Below are 25,682 nucleotides of genomic sequence, written 5' to 3'. Positions count from 1 at the left end.
GCTAAGCTAAGATGTTTTGAGGCTACGACCCATATTGACTAACCCGATTAGGAAATATATATTGGCGCGACAAACATGCTTCTTGTTTCTGCTTCTTTTATCTCACAGAATTATTCTTATGCCCGACTGAAAGGAAGGGTCTTTAGTAGTCCTCCCCGTATCCATCCCCCACCATCCCCCGGCAGAATTTGGTGGGTGGGCCTTCCAATTTTTTATATAAAACAATATATTGTTTTTACTTGACATAACTTGGCACAGTTTGGCAATATAGTATTAAATACTTTGAAATATAATAGCTATATAACTGTTTGGTGTCTGGGGCCACGCTTTAAAGAAAAGCCCAAAGGGTTCGATTGAGAAGCAGTTCAATCGGGTTTAAGTGTGACCGTAGGGAACCTCAAGTTATAAATATTGGTTTTACGCAAAAAAGAGTTTATGCAGTCTCGTAACCAGACTTGTGAATCCCTGGCACTGGCCCGTCTCATGCAATGTTTGACGCCAAGCCCAAATGTCTGTCGGTTCCTTCGTTGGTCGACCGACGACCAGAATCTACGACGGAACTCATGTCTATGATTTGTATGTAAACTTCATCATGTACTTAGAGACCTTTGAGCGATGGTAGTTCTCGGTTTATCTTAGAACTCCATCGGTCAACTTATCAACTTAGCTTACAACCTACTTGAACAGTATTTAGTCTCACAGCTTTATACCGTGTTACACTTTCTATTCATACAACTTTATATCTTCACCCCGAATACTATACTACCCTCTGAGAGAACATATAGAGTTGAGAAACAAAGCAGAGTGCTAAGCTGTTTTAGGAAACCTTGCCAAGGGATCCTGGGGCAGGCGTAACAGAGGCTGTCGACAGTCTCGTAACCGGCTGTCGATCTAATCTTGTGTTACCTGCGTAAATACAACACGACCAACACATCCCAAACACCCAGTATTTAAAGACTTGTGCTTCAGCTCCCTCCGTCTTCTTTTCATCACACTCCGCGCTTCACGCTTCACCAGCTTTTCTGCTGTAAGCACCATTGCTTGTATATAATTCTCCGTATATACGCACGCAATTTTCTGTCAATCGGCTTCTCGCCTCTAAAGTAAGTCTTTTCTCCCTTACCTCCTCTTCTCCCCCGTCGAGTTCATCTCTTCTTCACAACCCACCTTCCATCTCATCGAGGTTGCTTTTCCATCGAGATTGTTTCCTGTTTCCCATCGAGGTCACGAAATCTAGCAAGCTTGCTACTGTCTACATCAATCATCTCATCATTCCATCTAGCTGACGGATCTGAGATCTCGTTCTCGTTTTGTTTATCCTCTTTTGTTTCATCTTATCTTTGCTGCAATCTTGGTTACTTCTTGAGGCCTTCTGGTTGTTCTTTGCTGCCTTATCCTCAGTTGCCTCGGATATCGATCACCTGACTTTCTTGTGGTCCTTCTTCCTATTTAGTCTTCCACCCGTCCTGCTCTCCTTCATCTTCATCCTCATTCTCCTTCCAACCAAGCTTGGTCACCTCTCTTGGTCATCGACTTTGGTCATCTCACTTGATCATCTTTCTTGATCACCATCTTCCTTCTTCATATCTATCTTCCCGTTCCCTCTTCTCCCTCATTTTGTTTTGATCTCGATCGTCTCTGGGGGTGTTCTTTTCTGTTCACCTTCATCACCTTCTCCCTCATCATCTCCTTCGGTCATCACCTTCTTCTGCTTCGTCATCATCATCGTCATTTCCCTCCTTTTTATCCATCATCATCTTTCCTAGACGTGTTATTGGAAGGTAGTGTTCCTTTCTTCTTCCCTCTATTCGCATCCGCCCTACTTCAGAGAAGCCATCTACCACAGCTCCCGGCTTCGTTCACAGCCATCTCACCTTCCATTTATCATCGTCATCATACTTAACTTCCCATTGTGTCTCATTGACTCTACTAACTGGTTTCTGATTTCACAGGCAACTTTCTTTTAATTTCGGGATCTTGGTATGTTTCTATCTACCTTCAAGTTTTCTTCGTACTTGATTCTAATAGTCTCTCATTAAAGCCATCTGCCCCTGTCTGTTCTTTCTCGTTCGCATCTTTTCTTCGTTTTTCGAAAGACAGGTAAGTTACTTAAGACTCTTCCTTGTTCACATAGTCTACTTTTGCATTTTTACTAACAAGTTGGTATTGTGCTATAGATTTCGTCCCTGTCTTGTCGCGATGGCCCAAAGAAAAGGCAATGGCGGACGCCAACCGTGGCGTCACCGCCGCTGGAAGCCCAAGGGGGCCCAGCAAACCGGCCGGGTGCCCGTCGCTGACGGGCAGGGCCGGGAGGGGGGTTTTTGGGAGGGGGGGGACCCATCCCAGCCATGGTGCTGGGGGGTCGGGGCGGCTCGTTGAGGGAGTCGCAGAGGCCGAGACGTTTCGTCGAGGCAGGGAGCTGAGGTGGGAGCAGCTCGGGGAGCAAAGAAGGAGTGCAGTGCCTCCTTCCCCCACTGCAAAGGAGGATGGTCATTCCCTCCAGGCGGATGGACATTCCCGCCCCCCCTCAAAGGAGGATGGACATTCCCTCCTGGCGGACGGTCATTCCCGCCAAACCGGTGTCCCCATCCCAGCCTTTTCGGAGGCTGGGATCTCGAAGAACTCGCGGATGGATTCCGCTTATGCGGAGTTCATCCGCGAGTTCTTCGAGGACACCAGGACCAAGCCTCGGGACGAGACTTGGATCCACCCAAGGTTCCGACGGAACCTTCCAGTCCCACCCGCCGAGCCCGTCGACGCTGCCGTCCCATATAATAAGGCAGAAGAGGAGGAGGCCCAACGATCGGCGAGGGGACTTAATCCGTCCGCCAAGCCGTTCGTCCCGGGGCAGTATGGCTCCATCCCACCGCCGGCTCCTTTGTCCCCTGAGGTCAGGGGAAGGCCCAAGTTTGGGCACCACCAAGAGGGTGTCTCCGGACACCCCGCCTACCGACAGAGGCAGGCCATTGACAAGAGCGAGTACAAGTTTTCCCCACATGCACGAAACTTCGTACCCTCTCGAGAATTGCCAGTCGGGAACGGTGAACCCGAACAAGCCGGGGAGGAGCTCGCCAAGGTCGAGCAAAAGGCCAGGAAGAAGGTCGAGGGGGGCGCTGCAGCTACGAAGGGTGAACCTTTCAAGAGCTGCACCCTCTACATACTCCATCACGCCTACGATGTGGGAGCGGAGTATGAGGATGTTCACCAGGTCTATGCTCGCAGATACGGTGGGGAAGAGAAGGCAGCTGAGGAAGTCATCAAGGCCGTCCTGAAGGATGCTAAATACTTACTCGCCGAGAAATACGAGGAAAGTGATATGGTCGCCGGAGGAATTGGTGGGTCTGGCATTCTCAAGCACAAAAAGCTCAACGAGAAGATGAAGAAGCTCTTGAATGAGTTCCTGACTGAAGCAAAGGTATAGCACACTCACTATTAACAGAAATAAGGATAAGGGCACATGGCTAACTAGATATTCTTTCTTTTCCAAACAGAGATTCTTCCCCCGTCGAGTTAACCAAGTCACGCTGGGTCTTCGCGAACAAGCCGATTGGCAGGCAATTCAAAAGCGAGATATAAAATTTAGTCAAGCTGAGAAATGCACCGATATTGAGATCGAGATCATGGAAGCGGGACTTTCTACCCTCGAGAATACCGGCAGGTACAAGAAGAAGGAGGAAAAAATTCGTGGCATCCAGGGCCTTCATCAACATCTCAAGGAGCTCCGGGAACGACAATCTAAGCTTAGACGAGAAACTAAGAAGATTCTCGATGAGATGACTAGACAAAGGGCTGCCATGTTTGTTAGGTGCTCTAGCAACTCAGGTATTGTCACCGGATCTACCATGACCTACGTTGACGAAGCTGGGGAGCAGATGACGAGCTTGCTCAAGAAGTATCGTGCAAAGCCAAATGAGCAACAGAACCAACTGGACCTTGAAGCAATTGTTGAGACTGCTATGAAAGGTCCTGGTGCTCTTACCTTGGGACTGATCGATAGTGAAGATGACGATGGCGGTGTCAAGCTTTCTCCTGACGAAGCCAGGAGCTGGTGGTGAATAGTTTCGAACATCTCTGCATACATCATGCTTTTTTTTCTTTTGAGAGTTCGAAGCTATATTTTTTGAAGGCGCATGGGCGATCTTTATACTTATGCAGTGTGCAATCCTGATTTTTTTTAAAGTCGAGGCGTTTGAAGCAAGTCTGTATTTTGCTTTATTGTCATGGGCTTTTCTTTCTGCCTTGCATTTTATGGATGGGAAAAACTTTCTTGCTTATTATTAACTGCACAGGAGACAAACTGCACAGGCGAATATTCGGATACGTATTGATACACTTCTTTTTTTTGAACACATGTTTATGTTCATGTTTTAGGTGGTGGTGTTTTTTTTTACATACGATACATGGCATTAACATATGATGCTTTTTATGCATAGGAGGCGCTTCTATTCTTGTTTCTTGTTTATTTCAGCCTTATGCATAAACTATTATTCAGGAATGAGAAATTTTTTTTTTTTCGAGAATTGCTTCAATCATTTTCGTAAGGGAGTGCTTGTGATCGTAGGAATCTGGAGTCGTCAAGACGAAGCATAAATTTTCGTATAGGTCTATGCTTACAATATGAATTAACACCGGTTATGGCTATCAATCATCAAAATACGGCGGCATAGAGTACCAGATCTTGAAACTACTAAACTGTATTGTCTATTTGTCAATATCATCGTACCTACCTAGTTTTAAATTTTGCCGGAAAATCAATCGAGGAACCGATTTGAATTTCTTGAATAATTACCTACTATGTAAGTACCTATTGGTAATGGTATTGCGACGCGGTGGAATTTGGCATAAAAGGATCTATCGTAAGAATTGTGTCTGGACAACGAGACTTCATGGTTGATCAAGGAGAGCACATATTAATTGTTGTCTCGTCGCCAGACTCCCCAACCGTGTATAAATTGATAAAGAAGCCCTTAATCCAAACCTCCCTAATCTCTTTTCAGTCACCTCTTCCATAGCCTAAGTATCTCACGACACCCAACTCTACACCCAACCCATCCCGTCCATAGAAACGGCGGTCTCGCGGCCTAGATATTCTTACTATCCGGCCGATCTCCATAAGTATGATACTGCAGTATTTCGTTTGTTCCTTATGTTTTCTAGCTGACTAAAATATTGAAACCCATAGGCTTGTTTCATGGGATTTGGCCGGAGGTAGTTACAACGTGGCTGGCCTCCTGGCCATGCCACTACCAAATCTTTTGGCCATTTCCAGGCCCGCCAGGGAGTTCTTCGTGATATCTCAAAGGCCTTTTCCACAACTTGGGAAATCATAATGCAAGGCTCCGGCCTGGAAATTTTGTAGGACTTGGATTCAATATCTGAATGGTATCCGGGTATGAGGCTTGCACTTGACGGCTTGATAGCTACTGTGGGATATTGCTAACTAACACTGACTTATAGCTCAAAAGAAAGAGGAGCGTCTTGAGAATTGTTGGCGTTTTGAATACTAGTGCGAGGAAGGAGAAGGGGATGGGTCCCAGAATACTAGAGAGGTCTATACCTAATTCACTTCAAAGACGCGTTTGATACTCCCGGTGCCTTCATCAGAGTAAGGAGTTGGGCTGCCCTGGGCAGCTGCCCTTTACTCGGAAGTTGATTTACCTGGAGCTTTACTAGAGGGCGCCGACAGAGTCGTGTTGCCCTCGGGAGCAGGAGGGACCTGGCAAATATACACAATTTGGTTGCGAGACCGAACGTAGACTTTGGTCAAGTCTTTATGTTACCATAGTTCCAGCTTGGGCAATGCTGCTCCCGGGGTGCCCAAAGGGTTAAGGAAGAAAAGAGAGCTGGAGGTCGTCTGTTTCTCTATTAGCGAGTCGAAGGAGGAGAGAGAAAGAAGAAAGAAAGCGACGACGGTAATTTTGTCGTGCAGCTTTTAGAGCTGCAAGGCCTTTGGTCGATGGTTAGCAGAATCAATAAAATATAGTTATTCCTCTCTTTGAGGACCAGTTCAAGTGAATCAATGCACGAATAGTAGTCACACACCCACAAGCTGGTTGGTCGTAACTATCAATATTTGCTAGATAATCGAAGATTTGATAATTATTTAATTCTGTTCATGCCTACCTAAGCTTCGATTGTAAGGCTACCTCGTGATATCTATAAGCTGGTCTAGCATTTACAAATGTTAAACCTAATGGACTCTAAATTTGTAGCTTGAGAACTTGAAGTCGTAATGTGCAATTGGCGTTTATAGCTTCTGTTGAGCCGAGACTCGTTGTTTCTACCATAAATCACAGACCCTACAGCAACGACTTTTTTTCTTTCTCCTCCCACCTCCACCTCCACCTCCATTTTCATCTCCATCTCCATTCCTATTCTCATCACCACCATCACCACCATCATCACCACTTCCAAGCCACCAAAAACTATTCCAAAATGAGCAATTCGACAGCGATGCCACCCGCTTCCTTGTCGGCGGCCACGGGGGCCCCGACAATGGAAGGGGTGAGGGACATCATCTTCGAAGGATGGACCCATGGTTCATCCTTCGAAGATGTTGTCGAGGTGATAGATTTCACCTACATGGGGACGGAGGGGGGGGAGGAGGTTTTGGTTGAGGTCCTCAGGGACCTCAAAAACCTGGCCTCCTGGGCGGAGAAGTTGGGGAAGAGGGCCATTAAGATGAGGAAGGCCGTGGCGGTGGTAAGTTTCTTCTTCGATTACAGTTTACAACGTTTTATCAGAATATATATCATGTCAATAGAGACTAATTAGTCGTTCTGTGAGTTTTAGGAGGAAAAGAAAGACGAGGAAGAAAAAGAAAAAGAAGAAGAAGAAGAAGATAACGATGCCGACGACGAGGGGGAGGAGGGGTCCCCAAGGCTAAGGGGAAGGGGAGGAAGAGGAGGAACTTGAAGGAGGAGGCGAAGAAGCGGAAGGAGAAGAAGAAGGAGAAGAGGGCCAAGGAGGTGAAGGCCCAGGGGGGGAAGGGGGGTGGAGGAGGGGCTAAGGGCCCCGAGAAGGAGGAGGAGGAGAAGGCAGTCGTGGTGGCGACACCAGAGGGGGGGCCCATGGTGTTCGATGATCCTATGGACATCGACCCAGTGGAGACAGATATCGTGGAGCCACTGGTGGGGGGGATGAGGAGGTTGGTGGTGGACGTGTGGAGCGTCCACCTCCCTCCCGATATCGTGGGGGCTTTAGTACGGGACAGCCCGTGCCGGAGGGAGGGGGCAGAAGGGGTACGTGATACGACACCTACGATCTCTATAATTACATTGTGCAGAATCACTAATTATACATACTAGCAACAGAGGAGCTATAGGAGGTGGCGCCTGGAGAGGGCCGTCGAGGGAAAGCGGAGGAGGCGGAAGGCGAGGAAGGCGAAGAGGGGTTCTCCCTGAAGGTTTTACGGTAAACCTTCGGGGAGGGGGACGTTGTTTTTGTTTTGTTTTTGTTTTTTTTCCCCTCTTCTGTCCTTTCTCTCCTCCTCCTCCTTCTATTTCCCTCCCCTCTTCACGCACTATCACGAGGTTTGTATAATCCCGTCTATTCGAGATATCGTGGTGCATTGAAGCTTGAAGATCTCGAAGATGATAGGCTAACCGTTTCAATGTGTTGAGAGTTGCGTTGTAGACGTTGCATTTTGGAGCTGGGATCTTTGTGCGACGTCAGCCGGCCACATTTGGCTGGTTCAGGCCAGCTACCTCATTCGAGCTTCTGACCAGCCGACAGCCGACCTCTCCACGCCGACATCTCTCCACCTCTCCATCCCTTCATCATCATCCTATCTCATCATGGCGCTCCACTCGGTAGCTTAACTAATGTCGCTCCGACGCCTATTTTCTTCGACTGGTGAAGCCGGATGAACGACCTCCCATAACCTGCCCAGTCAACACCCTATTTGCCGCACAGCGAAGGTCAGCCCCAGCTGGGACTACCTCGAATTCTTGAAGATCGATATCCGCAGACATGGCCCTCCCACTCGAGATACCCCCGCGGGCTCGCTCTGCTATGAGCACCTCCAAAGCTTCGCCAATGTACAATCTCCGCTCCTCTATTGCATCGACAGGATCAACGACTTCTCTCACCTCCTTGTTTGCCGGCACGGGCGCCAGCTTACCTCGAGACATTGTCGACGATATAAAATCCGTCATTCACCACGCTTTCGTTCCTCATATCGCTGTCCATGTATCCGATGACGTTGACGAAGTTGTTCGCGAAAAGGGACTCCCAGATTTCTACCAATTGATCCGACCATATGGTGAGAAGGTACAAGGACGAATCACAGCTCGGGATTCGCAAGGAAGTAGTGTACCCTTCGAAGACTTTGCTGTCAGGTTCGTCCGGCTATCAGATGTTGTCCAGAAATCGGAACGGAAAGGAAGTGCAAGTGGAAACTCATTCAGGAATGGAGAATATGGTGGGACCAATGCTGGAATACCAGAGGCGATAAACTCGGAAGAACTGCCGCTAGCCGACGAATTACTCGATTTACATCTAAGCCACGCTGAAGAGCTTATCGATACAAATTTGGCCACAGAAACAGAGAGCCATACGGGCCAGGCATTCTATTTGTTGTATTTACGGAAGATATTATCTGGGTTTCCGGTTACACCGCATGAGACTTGGGCCCACCCTGTCGCTTGTTTGATCGCGATCTCATCAAGGAATACAACACCCATCGATACTTTACGGCAATTGTACAAATCTGGATCAGAGGTCAATGTTCCGGGATATGTCAATAAGGAATACCTCCGCTACTATGTACTTGTCCATGATGAGGACAAGGATGATATTGTGAAGTTGGTACTCCCATGCCTCAAGCTTTTGCTAGGTCTCAAAACGGTAGTTCAAAAAGTTTTGGTAGAGATGCTGAGACTGACATTATTAGGTCGGCAGCTCTGTTTGAGCAGATGAAGCGACATTTCGGATTACATTGTCACTTGATAAGATTAAGGTCAACGACGTGTATTGTATCAGATGAAGATTCAGTTCCGGTGGCCAAGAGTCAATGGTTGCCTGCTTCAGAAGAACTAGCCGATCTCCACGCTCATCAAGGTATGTATTATGAACTCTTCCACATTTTTAGTCACTCTCTAAGGCCTGCCATAGAAGAGGACATAGAAAGCGATGCATCCAGTCGGTTCATTCACGGCTCCGATGAAGCTGCCATAAAAACGATGGTTCGAGAAATGGTCGCCCAAAGCGTAATACCGTTCATGGAAAGAAACATTGCTAGCTGGAACGACCAAATATTATCCCGAAGAAAAGGTATAGGCGGCCGTGTGCTATCGTTTTCCCGAAGATTTCTCGGCTCCACAGGCACTCGATCCACGTCAAGCTCTGCAACCGCTAGTAACTTTGACTCTGCGACGAACTCGTACGATCCGATGACTCCAGAGGCGCAGATGAGAAAGTTGGCGGATTGGTCGTTTATGTTGAGAGATTGGAAGCTAGCTTATGATGTTTATAATACGATACGGACGGATTTTAATAACGACAAGGCTTGGTTACATGTTGCCGGAGCACAGGTATGGTTTCTTAATTGAGGTTTTAATCATAGTCTGCTAACTTGGTGGCGCAATAGGAAATGACTATAATTTCGCTGCTGCTAACTGGTCAACCAATTACACCGAAAATAAGAGCGGATACGATAGACGTCTACTTAGACGCTGCTTGTTACTCTTACGTCACTCGGTTTCGCGCTATTTATGCTGCGCTTCGCTGTCTTCTTGTTACAGTTGAATTATTACGTCTAGCTGGTGGTAGTTCTGCTGAACTCGCTGCCAAATGGGCAATAAAGGCACTAGATCTAAACATTAGACCAACAGTAGGCCGAGCTCTAATATCACAACGGGTCGGTGACTGTTATGCTGTCAGACAGGGTGCAGGAAGTGGTGGATGGGGCGGCAGACGGCGGAAAGCTGCCATGTGGCACGTCCTCGCTGCAGAAACATGGATACGGCTTGGTAAATTCGCACAAGCTAGACATTGTATTGATGTTGCTATGCCTAAGTACGTCAGTACGGAGTTCGTCCTGATACGGCGGTTCGTGGAACAGATGAGGTTAGATTCAGGATATGTGAACTTGTTAGACCTGAAAATTGATACAGGGGTTGGTGGGACCGGCGAGGAGGTGGTTGAAGTTGAAAATGGGGATGAGGAAGAGGCCTTAGATGAGGATGATGATGGCGAAGCTGAAAAACCAAGATTCGATGGAAAGAGACGAAGCATTCTAATTCCCCAGACACCGAATGGCGACGCTCCCGGGGTCATGACTATGGATGAGAGCCCTGGGGCGGATGGGCCGCTATGAGAGCAGTTGTGAGCAGGCCAGGTGGCATTAACTTACTATTACTCGTACATATTTATGTCGCTTTTTATTTATGACATCTCTGGGAGATCCCTTTCTCAATACTATATTATTTCGGCTGATGGGGAATAAAGGTGTCTTACATTAAAATCCAAGAGATATCTGGTGAAGTCATAACTCATGGACTCGACGATACCATATGCATACGACACTTCGTACATGTTCCGGATTCGGAAGCTTGAAACTCCCACACATTGGTGTTCTAATCTCGTGTTGTTTTGACGTCAAACCACCCGACTTTCCACCGCGCGCCAGAAGATTCAAACATAACTGACTCGTCCCATCTCTCGTTCATCTACCCTCCAACTATCTTCCCGTATCTTGCTCTATGCAAATACATCAGCCATGAGTGAACTTCTATCCTTCATCCTTACCCAAGAGGATTTTCGCAAGTGCGTACTATATTCCCCTTATCACCATCACCATCACCATCGTTGTTATACCGGGTGATATCAACATATCGCAACAAACAAAAAATATGACTAACAAAAAAGACTAAAACTCCAGAGCCCGTCTCCCATCACTTTACTCAGACTTCGCCCCTCTTCAAACCGTAAACCCAGATGGATATATAGCCAACATCACAGCCTGGAAGACAGCTCTTTCAAAAGCGACATACGCCGGTTTAATCCCGTCCTCTACTTCCTCAACTGACCACCTCATCCTCCCGATAACATCGTTACTATTACCGTCACTTACTACCCGGGAATATGGAACCCCCAGTTTGGGATGTGTTATAAACGAGGGTATTGCATCCGAGGAGTTTATCCCTCTGAAGAACTTTTTGGCAAGGGAAGGGAGTATATACTACAAACCGTGGGTAGATCCCTGGAAGGTTTTATCATGGGGGTTGAAGCAAGTTGGTGTGGGAGGAGGGGCTGTTAGTGCAAAGTTAGTGAACGGGGAAGTTGTGGTTGTGAAAAACGTTGAAGAGGTATCCCAGAAGGTTATTAAGGTTATGTCTCAGGGTCAACGGGATATTGATAGGATCATGACGTTGGAGACGTTGGAGCATGAGATCAGGAATATTATCGATAAGAAGATTCAGTTGAGTGAGAAGGATGTGAAGGTTTTGGTGAAGCATTTGTCGAGAGATTTGGGGGAGGCGAGCGTTCAGGGAAAGGTATGTTGTGTTCTTCTGTTTTTCTTTCCAATCTATCTCACGGGTTATACTGATTAAAGGATGGCCAGACTATTAAATTCAAGCCCGCAGACTCGGCTCTCCAACCAATCTCGCAATCAGATATCACGACAGCACAATTAAAACATTTAATCATAACACAAAATCTCAAAGTCGATGCTCTATCATCTAGGATCACAGCTCTACAGACTAAGGCAAAACAAGCCATTTTGGCCAATAATAAAATCACAGCACTTTCCGCTCTTAAGAGCAAAAAGATGACGGAAGAACAGTTGCAGACGGTGACGAATAGTTTGTCTTCGCTGGAGAGCGTTTTGATGAAAATCGAAGAGGCAGTCGATAACGCCGCATTGATTGATACTTTGGAACAAGGTTCGAAGGTTCTGGCCGGATTAAATAAGGTCACAGGAGGTGTAGAGAGAGTAGAGAAGGTTATGGACGAGCTCCAGGAACAGATGGATGAGACGGACGAAATTTCTAGGATCGTCACTGAGCCTGGAACTACCAAGCTGAACGAGATCGAAGATGATGTTCAAGAGGAATTCGAGGCGCTCATCAAGGAAGAGAAAGAGAGGGAAAGAAAGTTGGAAGAAGAGAAGAAGAGGAAGATAGAAGAGGAAGATGCAAAACTGCTAGAGCGGCTGGCTGGATTGAATGTTGCAGACCAGATACCCCAGGCTGCCAACAAGGAACGGGACGAGGAGAGCGAGGCTCTACCTGCGTAGAGCTATGGTGTGTCTAGTCAGCGATAATGCTTAGGAGTTTGGGTTACTAGGGCTAATCAGCGGGCGTTGGGACAGATTGGTATCTTCAGAACTTGTGAATATTTTGTACTTAATATCCAGATAATCTACTAAGGTAGAAATGCCGCTGCTCGATAAATACAGGTTTATGGTCATCCGCAAGAATGTATGAAGACCCTGCAGGTTTAACCTCCAGATAGAAATACAGACTGAATAGTATAAGAGATTTCGGCTTCCAAATACCTTCTATGCAAACGCTAAATATACTCTCAATGAAAAAAACTCCAAAGTGATGTTCCCAAAAATAAAAAGACAAAACTTAGACTATCTAAACCTCAACTACCTCGGGTGAATCCATGCCATTTAATTCAGCCTTTGCTCCCGCCGCTGAGTCCGATGTTTCACTTGTCTCTGTTCCATTCTCCTTTTTCCGCGAGACAGTATTTCTTGCATTCGCTATGAGGGCGTCAAATCCGGGTTTGTGGGTGTTGCTCCAAGCCTCTCGCTCGAAATCCTTATCCTGCACCACACTGTGCTTCTGGGTTGCCTGACTCCGTTCATAGGCCTCCAGCTCTTTAATCAAAACATGTTTAAGCTTAGGGTTGTCAGAATCAAGATTTGCGTTCCAGAGGTTGGTCCACTCCTGCAGCCTCGTCCACAAGATTTGCTTGGTCTCTTTTCCCTTCACATCACAACGGATTCCATGATCGCGAAGCTTTTTTCTGATGTCTGCCTCCTTCGCTAAACTGGCATTCCCCTTTGGCAAGCGGAGTTTTTCCCTTTCTTCTACGGTATAGGGTGCCCGATGTTGCGACCTCGATAGGTTAGAAAATGTTGCAGGTTGACGCCTCAGAGGCGTCCCAGCTGATGATGCGCCGTTGGCTGGGCCGGGTGTCGGCGACGGTGACCTATTTCCTTCAATACACCGATTTACATGAGGATTTATCGTTGATTGGTCTTTCCGCCGATTACAGAGCGGACAAGCAAATAGATCAGAGTCCTTCGTCGGTGTATCTGGGGCTCGAGATGCAGATTTCCGCTTCGCCCGGCTGCTTGACTGGAATTCGCTTTCCGATGATTCCTCAATTGGCTGGAAATCATCATCGTCGTCGTCGCTGTCCGGGATGGCAATAACCTGAGAAGATCCTGCCCTCGAATTTGTTCGTTGTGATGATGTTCGAGTACTCCTTCGAGGTGGTTCTGTTTCCTGTGGCTTTCTTAATGTGGTCGTGTCTTGTCGCCTCCTCTTCTTTGCCTGAGGTCGATGCACTGGCTCAGCATCTTCCATTACCTCATCGTCATCGAGGTCATAAGAACTCCTTTTCTCAGCCTTCGGTCTGGTCCTAGAATCTCGTTCAGCTTCTTCCTCAGCTTGTTTTCGAGCTTCTTCCTTCGCAACCAGAGTATCCAATAGTGATTTTCGTATGGTATTGAAAGAGCTAACCAACTCCGAGACAACAATATTATCTCGTAACCGAGGCTCTTCGTCCGGCTTCATGCAAGTGGGGCATTTCGAGGAAGCTGATAGACATCTTCGGATGCATAGCGAACAGAAAGTATGACCACAGCTGGTAACTTTTGGTGCTGTGAAGAGCTCCTTGCAGACCTGGCACCGGAGTGAAGTTTCGAGAGCTTGGAGACCTGGTACCGGAGTTTGGATCCAATCTGTTGGGTCTGGGAAGTCTGCGTCCATGGTATGGAAGTTACGAGTTAAGAAAATGCCGAGATTGATCTTTTAGCAGCGATTAGGGAGTCGAACTAGTCGTACAGGTCATAAAGATAATTATACAATACTATATCAAGTCGCGAATAGCATTTGGCGAAGTTGACGATGAGATATAAATGTTAGAGAGATGGAAGGATGGGATGATGTCGAGGGGATGAGTGTGCACGAAGGCGCATGTGGGAAACGCGTTGTCTAAGACTTTGCGAAAGTTTTGGTCGCGTAAAGTAAATTCTGCGACAGAACCACCGCCTAGTAACCACGAGACAGAGCCGATACAGTCCTGTCAAGACCATACCATCAACATCGATATCAACATCAACATCAACATCATGACGAACACACATCTACGGCGAAGGTCGCACAAACGGTCGAAAGAGCTTCCAAAGAGTGAGAACTCGAATATTCTATTATGGACGAATCATTGGACTAACAACTTTTCTATCTTCGTTGAAAAAAAAGATTCGAGATTAGTTAAGCGTCAATTACCTCGGCCCCTTCCTCCACCAAGACTATCAGCAGACCCCAAAACAGTCTATGTCTCGACAAAATCCCCATTTGTATCTACCGTAAAGAGGGTTCGAAAAGCACTTGCAGTTTTCAAAGATCAATCAAAGATCTCGGTAGCATCTGGTGGACGTCAAAAACGGGCATTTCAACGACGACAGGGGGATTCAGGCCATAATGAGGCTGGGCCGTCAACAGTGACCGCTATAATCGATGACAAGTCTAAATATGTCACGATCAAGGCTACCGGGAACGCAATTGAAAAGGCATTAGGACTTGGGCTTTATTTCCAGGGCCAGAAGGACACATCTGTGGAAATACGAACTGGAACGATTGAAGCTACAGATGACGTTAGAGCCGACCAGTCACATATGACATTTGATGACTTAATGAAGGCTAAAGAAAAAATCGAACGGAACGCTCGAGGTCCTGGCAGTCGAGGAGGCGAAGATGCAATGGATGTTGATGAAAATCACGACTCTGCCGAGGAATCCGACGAGTTTGAAGAAATTGACGACGTATTCCCGTCAAGGACCAGGAATATCAGTGTTATAGAGGTTATAGTGAGAAATAAGGCTCCTACTTGAAGCGATTAGAGATGAACTTTCGAACATTGAATCATTCGACGACCCAAGTTTTGACACTTGAAGAAATGAGGCATATACGGCACACGACGGAATACCCAAAGCAGGTTTTTACATCAGTGATGAGGCATTACGCTATCGTAGATCCATCCGGGGGTTTTCCAGGCCTGCTCAGCCGTCGCCTTTCTGACATTTGAGAATAGTCCCATTTGTCAAAGTTAAAGGCCTGTTATCGATAGCACCATTCCAAGCCTAGGCATTGCTTTCATCCCCACGACCAATTCTCAACCTAATTCGAATTAATTCGAATTTGTGTCGATCAATACATGTATTCCCGTCCTCAAAATAGCTAAAAGTCTTGCGACTGTCAAACTGGAACCTATCAAGGATGCCTGTATCCTCGCTTCCAATCCCCTTGCCGATACCCCATGCCGTTGCTGATCCTTTGGCCTCGAACTCTCATTCCGATAACACCATTTTTTTTGGTTCCGATGCCTGTCAATACGCACACGGTACATGTATAATACATGGAAGATGCGGGTCGATTTCTACTTATCGATCCTGCATTCCGTTATCCCTATCGATCGAGCGAATATCAAAGACTGTTTCATACACACCCGTTTCGTGATTCCCTATCTTTCGTTTGCACGTTTGAGGTGCCCAAAAAGTCACTCTTAGATCATGCGACCCCAGACAGGCTTCTCCACCCGACCCAACCCGTCCCCCCGCAAGGCACCTCGTTAGTGTCTAAGACCTCGAGCCAGCTCTACCCCAGCATTCAAGCGTCGACTCAAGGTTAAGCAATAAGCAGTGCAGCCGTCTAACAAACCTAAACCCACCAGCCGTCGTCGTAACTGCCACCCTCGGCTACATTCGCACTAACATTGGCCGGCTAGGTCGTGTGCCTTTCGATCTAGTAGGTATAATTCCAAAAGCGACAGGTGATGCAGCAGGAGGGACCGATCAATCGATTTTCCCAACATTTTTATGCATCACAGAACTTCTGATTCGATCCCCAAATCGGCATATCTATTACGCTATCATAAGACATGATTTTAGAACGCAAACGGTGACTACATGAATATAGCTTAAGTACTCTGTAACGTAACTTATGGAGCTACACCATCGTAAACTAGGTACCAGGATCGCCCTTGCCTTAACCAGCTTCCATGATACGATAACAATATGACGACCGATTGGGATAAGGGCCAGCGACCCTTTATTTTTCTTCTTGAGGCTTGCGCATGCCCGAACAAGCCGCCCCTGCAAGCGGCCTACTCCGTTCCCCAGTTTACTTACATGTCGACCTCGGGAAAAAGGGAAAACGAACCATAGTCGACTGACTGACGATTTTTGTATTTATACTTAATGCAACTGACATGGCCTTGCATTTTGCATGAAATTCTTCCCCCGTTTTGGCTCTCTTCTTTTCTGTTGAGAAAGTTTTTTAAACTTCAAGCGTTAGATCTTTCTCCCCCTTCTACTTAGAAATAATTTTCTCTTCTGTACATGTGTGCGCCTTGAAGTTAATTCTTCTTTCGAAGACACAAATAGAAAAATAAGGCACTCGGTTGCTTAAGCCTACAAGCTACATCTAGCTAGATCCTTAAGCTTCGGGGTCTATTTGAACCACTTGTCGTCACACTGTTCATTTATAGCCAGTGACACATCCTCTGCAGGGAATTACGTATATTTGCGTCTTTCGTGATATATTAGTACCTGTCGTCCCATCTTCCATTCCTCCGGTTTTTTGAAGTTCATTCCAGCCAACCTGAACTACTCTCTCTAAACCTTCCCCCAACCTCAATTGCTCAGAAACTCTAAGCACACAAAACGGCACTATCTATCTATCGGCTCAATTAATTATAATACTCTAAAATGGCTCTTACACTCTTTAGGTATGTGGTTACCTATGCTACCGCCCTTTTGGCGCTTTCCATTTGAGGACATCTTTCTAACAGTATTTCCTACAGCCGCAAAGCCCTCCCCTTCCTCACAGTCCTCGGTGCCTCCGGAGCATACCTAGCAATAAGCAGAATGCATAAGACACAGACCGCAAATATGGCACGAAGACATGATAGACTAGCATTGTGGGAGACTGCACGAAGTGGTATGTAACTTCTTTTTTTTCTCAATATATTGGTTCAACCAATTTCACCATCCCTATATAATATCTCCAAAACCAAGCTAACAGTAAAATCGATAATACTAGGCGGTGGATTTTGAAGATCAGGAAACAACCTCAATCGAAGCAACATTTTATGACAAATCCCCTTTCTTTCGAAGACTTCGGCCTGCGTTTTCTTTCCTCTTTTTTCGGCTTTGAAGTTAGCAGATTACGGTTCCAGTTGTGATATCCAAAGTGGCATTTTTCTTCTTTATCTTCCTCTTCTCCATGGGTTCATGTTGGGGTGTTTTTTTTGGTCTTGGACAGTCAGGTCAGGTTAGGTCAGGGGGTACACGATACATAAGTCCAGAACGGATACATTGTATGGCGTTTTTTACTTCTTGCGAACAGCCAGTTATCTTTATTGAATTGCGCTTTTAAGTAAAATCAAAAGGCTATTCTACCTATTGGGATTGGGAGTTTTTAATCTAGGATATAATAAAATACCTGATTAATGAGATATTGTCGAACCATGAAGTTATTAACTCGCTTTGCATGAGTTAGACAATGTTAGGCTCGGGAGTCCATTAAGACTATCTAATTCCAGGCACTAGCAATGTAATAACATCGATATGCATCCCACAGTACGATAATCGTGATAGATTAGGTATATAAATAACCTTGCGCCTAGAACTTCAAAACCCAGACCTCTAATCTAGCCACAAGTCCATCTAATCCATGTCAGTAGCTGTATTCGGATGTAGGACATAAACAACCCTATCCGCTTGCTGTGCAGCAGAGGACGAAGATCCGACTCCTCCATCTTCTTGCTGCTCTGCTTGCTCTCCTCCTTCCGCGGTAGATCCTTCCTCCGGTAATAGACCTTCCTTCTGTCCAACCTTCATCAAAACACTCTCCTTCACTAATCGTTTCAAAACCTTCTTGATCAAATCACGCTCTTCGATCAATGCTTGCTCATCTGGAATCTCTTCCTCATGGCTCTCCAAGTACCAAGTAACAAGTTCCTCGTGCTCGATACCATCTCCTCCCGTCTCTTCTTCTCGTTCTTTGAGTTTCTGTATGATTCCTGAAGAAATCTTGGAGAACCTCTCGTAAGTGATCTTCGTCCTTGGCCTTCTAGGTGCTGTGTCTTCCATATGGTCGTCTTGGGTGGCTGCTGGGGTTTGCGAAGCATCGGGAGCGGCCGTTGCTTCTCTTTCAGTTTGTTCTACTGCCGATGAATCGGGTTGTGGCTCTTCATCGTCATCATCCACATCAACATCATCATGTTCCACATGAATGATACTCTGCCTCAGTAGATTAAAGGCCTCCTTCACGAAAGCTTCGCTAACTTCCTCCACACAATTCGCTTTCGCGATAGCTTCGCTCAATCGAATCATACTCTCCAATTGTCTGACAGTAATCCTGTAAGAATTTCTTCCGATTCCACCTTGCGCATCATCTGATCTTAATTCTTTGTATCGTTTTACTAGCTCTTCCTCAGCCTCTTTAGTAAAGACAGGCTTAAAGGTCCTAGCATAACGAATGTATCGCTGTAACTGTTCGGTCGTAAACTCAGGTGTGATATGCTCGTCTCGCAATCTATGTAACCTAACGATATGACGTGCGAGGTTCGTATCCACCTGTTCATTACATTCGTCCAAAACAACGAAGAAAAGATCGAAACGGGACATAATGGGGGCGCTCATGTTGATGTTAGATCTCAAAGTTCCTTTACGGTTATACCGTCCTCCGTTAGGATTTGCGGCAGCAAGAATTGATGTGCGAGCGTTAAGTGTGGCTTGGATGCCGGCTTTGGCGATAGAGATTGTTTGCTGTTCCATGGCTTCATGGATGGCAACTTGATCCGAGATATCCATCTTGTCGAACTCATCGATGGCGCAGATGCCGTTATCAGCAAGCATGAGAGCACCAGCTTCGATTGTGAATTCGCCAGTTTCCTCATCCTTGACGACAGCGGCTGTAAGACCCGCAGCAGAGGAGGCTTTGCCAGAAGTGTAAACTGCACGGGGGAGGAAGGAACAAATGTACCTAGAAGATATGGATTAAAAGAGTGATCAATCTCTGTAAGCGGGGATATAGACATACTTCAAAAATTGACTTTTGCTTGTACTCGGGTCGCCGACGATACAAATGTTGATATCACCTCTCAATTGTGTTCCATCAGCGGTACTCTTGTGAACACCTCCCATCAACTGTAGCAATAGCCCCTTCTTTACAATTTCGTGCCCATAAACTGTTGGCGCAATGCTGTTTACCAGCCTCGAATAGATATGATCACTGTGCACCATTCTCCTAAGGTCGTCGACTTCGCCCGGCGACAAGGATTCAAGGAATGCTTTCTGGTCTTCGTCTGGATCGTCACTCGACTGGTCCGCTGCGACGGCAGTGGCTCCAGCGACTGTACTATCATCTGTTGTAGCCATGCATGCCAAAAATGCGAGTTTGTAAGTCAAATCTCTCACACCCAACGACTTCAGGCCAGTCACACCGGCTTGTTCAGCACCTCTAGCCGTATTTCTATTGTCTCTCATCATTTCTGCTTTTGAGCCTGGGAGTCCCAACTGGGAAACATCGGGCACAACAATGAGTGTGCCAGTGAAGACACACTTCTCTCCAGCCTTCGCACGCTCCACAATTTCACCACGTAGAATGACGTCCAAAGTTCGAGGCATCGAGCCGGTGGGTATCTCCGCGCTGTTTTCCTGAATTCTAACTTTCTGCCAATCCACAAATACTGACTGTCGGATATCCAATCTCCACCCCATTCGGTTACCGCAGGTCAAATTGGGACACTGTGTGGGTTCCGTATATTTAAACACCTGCTCGACATTGGGTACTACGGATCTGCAGTTCTCGCAAGTAAATGTAGCGACTGAGAGTTCCGGACGGACTTCTGAAGTTCGAGTTACCGTTCCAGATATCGACATCATTTTACCGACGTGATGGGTTCGAAGGGCACGAATTCGACTAACGAGTGGGAGGTTGTAGAAAGCTAGAGCGAAAACTTTGTCCGTCTTTAGAGCGGTAGTATTGGCACGAGCAATGTTTTGGCTGGCATCGACCTGCTGGTGCTTTGCGTAGTAATCCGGAACGTGTTTTCGGATCACTCGATGAAGACCGTTGGTGAGATAAGGGAGTAAACGATAGTATTGGCTGGTGAGAGCATCTGCTAAGACAGAGCTGTGCCTCATGAGATGTCTGAAATTTATATAGAGGGTCGAGAGCCCGTATGCTTTGAGGCCGTTGATTTGGCCAATGTAGTATTTGTCTGTTGAGGCTGTAGAGGGAGGAGGTTGGGTGCCGTCGAACTCCTCGTCGTCAACATACCTAGATAAATATCAATGAGCATCGGTTCTTGTACTTTCCGTAGTGCAGGTTACCACATACTCTTCAAGGAAAGCTACAAATAACGATTTCGCTCTCTCTCCGGCTTCGTCTTCAACTTTGGGAACGGAAGGATCGAATGCCCGTCTGACACGGCCACTGCTCTGAACAGTCCCTCGCAGCCCAACAACTTCATCTTCAGGATCCATCATCATATCATCATCAGTGTGCGCTGCAGGCGTAGATGGCTCGGGGCCCCCTCGTCTAGGTCTAACGGATGAACTACGAGGTCGAGGGGTAGGAGCATCGGACATTTGTGAACCGAGAACGGCATCGGATCTAGGATCGGGTAACGAGTCTGACTCGAGGACCCTGTCTACAAGGGAAGACATGATGGGTGGTGGTTTCCTAGTGGGACAATGCAGTTAGTTATCGATACCAAGATATGAGGGGGGTAGTAAGTACAAACCGTGAATAGAGCTCTCAACAGCAGATTGATACCAATTATGTACTAGCTGTAAGTCTCTTAATGTCGATGTTTCTCTTCTATCGGTTTAGCATGTAAGCTGTTGTATGCGTGGGTATAGAGAAGGTGATGACAAGATGGGGAGCTGAGCCAGCTGTTGGAGGGGGAGAGAAACGCGCTGGCAGAAAAATTACAGCTTCGAATGTTGGAGCGCGCGAAGCTCCTCGCATAGCTGCCCTGATTGGTCGCCGACGTCTGGCAACACACAAACTTCTGTGGTATTATGAGACAAGACTTTGACATCGAATATTAATTGACGTTCGTATTACCAAGTTCGAAGTCCCCATGGCCCTGCAGCGCACCCAAATGCCGCAAATGCCGCCTAACATGCGTCTGCATCGGCTCGTATACTATGTAAAATTTCCCGCCGAGTATAAATATATAGATTCTAACACAGGGAAATCAGCTTAGCTTTTAAATTACTTGCGACTCAAAATCGGGCCTCTGTTACCATAGCATAGGCCCTATCAGATACACCAACAGCACAGCTTCTTCGACTCACAATACATTACCGTATTTAATATTCCATCGCCACAAACCCGGAAGATTTCGATCCTACCGTGGCTTCAATACTCTTAAACTCCACAGCCTACGGAGTTCTGGTACTAAGGGGTCTGCTTAGACCTATCGCAACCCCCACCTGCATTTGCGCCCCGAGAACCTGCTCAGTCCAGAGTATATAGCCTCAAATGGACCCCCAAAATTTTGGAGAATTTTCGACACTAGAAGAGCGAGATTGGCAACCTGCGATAGCGCTTCCAATAGACCCAAAGCCTCGAATCCAGGAACTACGGACGATGTTGAACGATCCGGCAACTTGCCAAGAACAGATCCCTAACATTAAAGCAGCCATCGAAGCTTTAGAATCCGATGAAAAGCCAGAATTAGTTTACCAGGATGGCTAAGAGATTAAGATATGCGATGTGGACCCGACCCGTCTTTGTTGGTTTGAAGTATTTGACTTCTAAGTTCTAGTAAACTTATTTCCCTGAATCCACCTTTCGTTATAGATTTTAGGCTAACCAAGCTTCTCCCAGGGACCATGCTCCTTTGTCCACAGCTACGCCCACAATACCCCAAATTCCGAATATATAAGTCACAGTTTCTTCGTTTTTGCTGCTTTTGTCGTTCTGATTTGCTAGCTTTGGCTAGAGGTCCGAACACCTAGTCTCGGGGGGGTCCCTGCTTCATGCAAGTTCTGAGCTCGATGATGCCAGTTCCGACGTACTAACGCTCTACCCAGCCGATATTCTGATTCTTCTCCCTCCTCAATTTCAATTCCCATTGGTCAATTCTATTACTGCAAATGGAATCGTTGCTGCCCCGGGCCCCGTCGCTGCTTGTCATACCAAGGTTGGGAGGCCGCTCTTGGGTGCGCAGTTTAACTTGTGTGCTATTGTTTTTTTTTGGTTTTTTCCACGGCTTTAGTATCATGCGCTAACCTATTCCTTTTCATTTTCAAAATCAGCAGAAAAAAGTATCAACAAAGAAAAACCAGTACTGGATTTATTATCTAAACATGGAGGATTATAGGATTCTTTTTGCATTATATTCGGGCCAGTTTGAATTTCCAAAGGGAGTGGATTCTATATAATTAATTATAACATAACAATAACGCTACAGCCCTGTCGATATCTGCACATATATATGTGCGGGCGGGAAGGGCAGTGTACATAGTCTCAAACAATAAACTCCGGCTGGCCTAACCCTCGATTTCCCGCAATACCAAGGCAGATGTGAGAAACCCCCAGTACATCGATGCATATCCGGACCCACTCTGCCTGAGATTAACAAAACTCCTAGTAATTTACCTTGCGAGATCTTTAATATGGTTTACAGAGTGCATAAATTTTCCATTGCTACTTATCGGTTCTGTTTCAAACTACCATGAGTGTAGATACCTAGCTATAGTAAGCTAAGCAGCCAGTAACTTGAAAGAGAGACTAAGATATCTACACATTGCGCATGAATGTTAATTAAAAACGAAGTACTCATCACCAAGTCAAATCAACCTCATAGTTGTCCCCAAATGTTTTTTTCCATTGTTCAAAGCAGGAGAACCCTAGTAATATCGGTTAGCTCTAAAGACAAAAAGAGGGGAAACGCAAAACTAGGACTCACCATTGTTATCCACAAGGGACATATCAAGCGGACACAAGCATCGCCCTGCATTTCCATGCTCATGTGCTTGTGGACATCTCCTAAAAGGACTATGTTCATAACCAATATCGTTGAAGAAATGAATTTCCTTCTTATCCCACATATGTGTCAAAGCAACCGAATGCACCGGCGCATCCCCCCATCTTTCATAAAAGAAATTCCCAGTCTTATCCAAGTAATCAAAATACCTCAAGTATTTCTCACTTGTCCATAGACTAACTTTTCCAATTTCGAAATTCGTCCAAAAGTGGCATGTATTGTAGTCGACGTATGGTTCTCCATTCCGTGTGGTGTTTTCGATAACAAAACCACGCATGTTGTTAGGGTTCACATATTCAGGATTCTCGTAAAAGAACCTTTCAGTGGTTTCCCAGAGGCTAGCTATCGTTTCACGGAAGTCGTGAAGGGTGACTGTGAAGCCGTACGACTTTCCATTTTCGCGAAGCCACCTGAAAGGATCGTAATGTTGGTCGCAATAGAAGTTGACTCCAGGTTCGACACGCCTGCCAAAAAAGGGGAAGAAAAGTTAAAATATTGATCTCGATCTGAATTGTAAGTATTGATAGAAATAGATATATGATACGTACCAGTACCATTCGTATTGTTGCATAACCGGTTGTCGGAAGAAAAAACCTGAAAAGAATCGACACATGTGTCTGTCGTAAATGAAAGTCAATATTCCACAATTTGAAACTTACATCATTAAGATTCATTGGGTAGTGGATTAGGTGAAGTTTTTCTTTTCATACCTATATGATAGCGAGCCGCCGTAAATAATATGTTCATCCGCCATTTTCTTCATCTGGAGTTTTGCATGGGTCTGATTTACCCAACTCGGAAATCCCCAGTGCTCCTTCGGTACTCTAACATACTCGGTTTTTCCGCTTGCGATACCCGTAGTAATTGCAATAAACTACAAGATTATCGATATCATAAGTCTTTGTTGGGTGGAAGTAGCTAGGTTGGTATGGGAATTAACTTACCTCCTCTGTAAAAGGTTCGTCGTTCATGAACGTCCATGGGTAACGAAACTTATGATTGAACCGGTCTTCAAGCCGCCTCATTGACTCCCTGACAGCATAAAGATCATTATTTCTAGATATAAAAAGCCTGAAGTTAGCGACTATGGCTTATTTGGAAGAGGATATCGGATATCTGTCGCAAAATACTAATAGAGTGGAGAAACCTACCTCGCAAGCATCAACAATGTGGCTTTCTCTGTTCCTAGTTGGGTTCTATCCACCTTAACTGGATATCTCCATGGCCTTCTTTTTTCATCTTCGGATATAGATTCCCCAAAAGATATCTTTTCTTTTATTCTACCGGCAGCTTTAGCTATTGCCGGAAGGATATTACTCCCAGCACCTGCGTTGCCAGGTTTATCCTGACCATAGTCTTCAGGAAAGCCGTGAGGTCTTTGGATAACCCCACTAATCTTGTTCTTCGGACGTGCAATCGGACCCCGAAACCGTCTAGTAGTTGGAAAGATTGGGTCCCTAGTTGCTGCGACGCCCGGGGGCGGTACAAACGGGTCCGCTACATCCCCAAACGGCTTCGGAAAATACCTTACCACAGGGCGGAAGGAAACCTGACTTGGCCAGTATATTACCCATAAGCTAGCTAGGATAATCCACATAGATCCAAAGACGAGGATTCGGGAAACATTCCCCTGTGAAATGGCCATGGTCGCTATAGTTACCAAGGGATAGAGAAGGAGGGGAGTGTGGATATGAGGAAGGCCGTATCTCGATAGCAAATCGGTGTTATACCACCTAAGAGTGATGTAATCGTATATAATATTTCGAGCAAGATGTGACGGACAGATTTCGTCCGTGGGGAGATCAGTCTATTCATGGTTCAGCTTCAAGAGTATACGTGTGCTATATTCATATGGCGGAGGCTTGAGGGAATATCAGAGCGATATTGGTCGATCTGCTGTAATAAATGGGCAGAGCTAGAGACTTAACGTGCGGGCTACTTTCGCTTTTGTGCGATATATGGTGGATCGGCAGGAAGCGTGTAGTCCATGTGCTCGTAACTGTAGTAAAGCTGCTCTACTTTCTACCCAATTGCCTAATTGGTCCTAATAGAACCCACTATGTTGGATTTTGTGCGTTGGACATACAGCCACGAGGAAGTTACACGCTATGGTCCATTTCGAATTCTGTTCGCAATTGCAGATTTATTTTCTAAACTAAATGCGTAAGCTGGCAGTAATAATGTGTAAGCTAAGACATGTGGTATCCTTTGTCGCTTGTATCATTGTTATCATAGTTGAATGCATGAATACGTAACTACCTAGGCTGCGGCTGATAGCTTAAGCTTAAGCTGCGCCCAATCCTATTCCCAGCACGAAGAATTATATATATTGCTGGGTCCAATAGATATGCTACTACTTCTAGTGAGTGTAGTACCATAATACCTTAGACTTGCGCAGAGTTCTTTTATACGTTTTCTCATTTTATTGA

At 46.0% G+C, this 25,682-nt stretch overlaps 10 protein-coding genes across 10 annotated transcripts; 7 read left to right on the top strand and 3 right to left on the bottom strand.

Moving 5' to 3' along the window:
- Positions 1-2,218: 2,218 nt before the first annotated feature.
- AOL_s00006g308 (uncharacterized protein) lies at positions 2,219-4,055 on the top strand (the record flags this gene model as incomplete). Its single annotated transcript, XM_011119617.1, has 2 exons — positions 2,219-3,415; positions 3,492-4,055. 2 exons carry the CDS (start codon positions 2,219-2,221, stop codon positions 4,053-4,055), a joined length of 1,761 nt encoding a protein of 586 aa, XP_011117919.1.
- A 2,380-nt stretch (positions 4,056-6,435) lies between these two features.
- On the top strand, positions 6,436-7,403 carry AOL_s00006g307 (uncharacterized protein; the record flags this gene model as incomplete). Its single annotated transcript, XM_011119616.1, has 3 exons — positions 6,436-6,702; positions 6,903-7,241; positions 7,308-7,403. The coding sequence occupies 3 exons, from the start codon at positions 6,436-6,438 to the stop codon at positions 7,401-7,403; spliced, it is 702 nt and encodes a 233-aa protein (XP_011117918.1).
- Positions 7,404-7,971: 568 nt separating this feature from the next.
- Positions 7,972-10,318, top strand: AOL_s00006g306 (uncharacterized protein; the record flags this gene model as incomplete). The annotated part of the gene is made up of 4 exons (XM_011119615.1): positions 7,972-8,804; positions 8,894-9,060; positions 9,115-9,533; positions 9,590-10,318. The coding sequence occupies 4 exons, from the start codon at positions 7,972-7,974 to the stop codon at positions 10,316-10,318; spliced, it is 2,148 nt and encodes a 715-aa protein (XP_011117917.1).
- A 402-nt stretch (positions 10,319-10,720) lies between these two features.
- Positions 10,721-12,241, top strand: AOL_s00006g305 (uncharacterized protein; the record flags this gene model as incomplete). Its single annotated transcript, XM_011119614.1, has 3 exons — positions 10,721-10,767; positions 10,883-11,498; positions 11,567-12,241. The coding sequence occupies 3 exons, from the start codon at positions 10,721-10,723 to the stop codon at positions 12,239-12,241; spliced, it is 1,338 nt and encodes a 445-aa protein (XP_011117916.1).
- A 346-nt stretch (positions 12,242-12,587) lies between these two features.
- On the bottom strand, positions 12,588-13,952 carry AOL_s00006g304 (uncharacterized protein; the record flags this gene model as incomplete). The annotated part of the gene is made up of 1 exon (XM_011119613.1): positions 12,588-13,952. The coding sequence occupies one exon, from the start codon at positions 13,950-13,952 to the stop codon at positions 12,588-12,590; it is 1,365 nt and encodes a 454-aa protein (XP_011117915.1).
- Positions 13,953-14,314: 362 nt separating this feature from the next.
- Positions 14,315-15,076, top strand: AOL_s00006g303 (uncharacterized protein; the record flags this gene model as incomplete). The annotated part of the gene is made up of 1 exon (XM_011119612.1): positions 14,315-15,076. The coding sequence occupies one exon, from the start codon at positions 14,315-14,317 to the stop codon at positions 15,074-15,076; it is 762 nt and encodes a 253-aa protein (XP_011117914.1).
- A 1,875-nt stretch (positions 15,077-16,951) lies between these two features.
- Positions 16,952-17,191, top strand: AOL_s00006g302 (uncharacterized protein; the record flags this gene model as incomplete). Its single annotated transcript, XM_011119611.1, has 2 exons — positions 16,952-16,971; positions 17,047-17,191. The coding sequence occupies 2 exons, from the start codon at positions 16,952-16,954 to the stop codon at positions 17,189-17,191; spliced, it is 165 nt and encodes a 54-aa protein (XP_011117913.1).
- Positions 17,192-17,911: 720 nt separating this feature from the next.
- AOL_s00006g301 (uncharacterized protein) lies at positions 17,912-20,920 on the bottom strand (the record flags this gene model as incomplete). The annotated part of the gene is made up of 3 exons (XM_011119610.1): positions 17,912-19,232; positions 19,290-20,531; positions 20,592-20,920. 3 exons carry the CDS (start codon positions 20,918-20,920, stop codon positions 17,912-17,914), a joined length of 2,892 nt encoding a protein of 963 aa, XP_011117912.1.
- Positions 20,921-21,743: 823 nt separating this feature from the next.
- On the top strand, positions 21,744-21,959 carry AOL_s00006g300 (uncharacterized protein; the record flags this gene model as incomplete). The annotated part of the gene is made up of 1 exon (XM_011119609.1): positions 21,744-21,959. The coding sequence occupies one exon, from the start codon at positions 21,744-21,746 to the stop codon at positions 21,957-21,959; it is 216 nt and encodes a 71-aa protein (XP_011117911.1).
- A 1,089-nt stretch (positions 21,960-23,048) lies between these two features.
- AOL_s00006g299 (uncharacterized protein) lies at positions 23,049-24,898 on the bottom strand (the record flags this gene model as incomplete). Its single annotated transcript, XM_011119608.1, has 6 exons — positions 23,049-23,116; positions 23,176-23,717; positions 23,802-23,870; positions 23,964-24,127; positions 24,198-24,309; positions 24,405-24,898. 6 exons carry the CDS (start codon positions 24,896-24,898, stop codon positions 23,049-23,051), a joined length of 1,449 nt encoding a protein of 482 aa, XP_011117910.1.
- Positions 24,899-25,682: the final 784 nt, after the last annotated feature.

Source organism: Orbilia oligospora, assembly GCF_000225545.1.
Source record: "Orbilia oligospora ATCC 24927 unplaced genomic scaffold scaffold00006, whole genome shotgun sequence".
In the NCBI taxonomy this organism is placed as follows: Eukaryota; Fungi; Ascomycota; class Orbiliomycetes; order Orbiliales; family Orbiliaceae; genus Orbilia; species Orbilia oligospora.
This window is presented reverse-complemented; position numbering and strand designations above follow the sequence as displayed.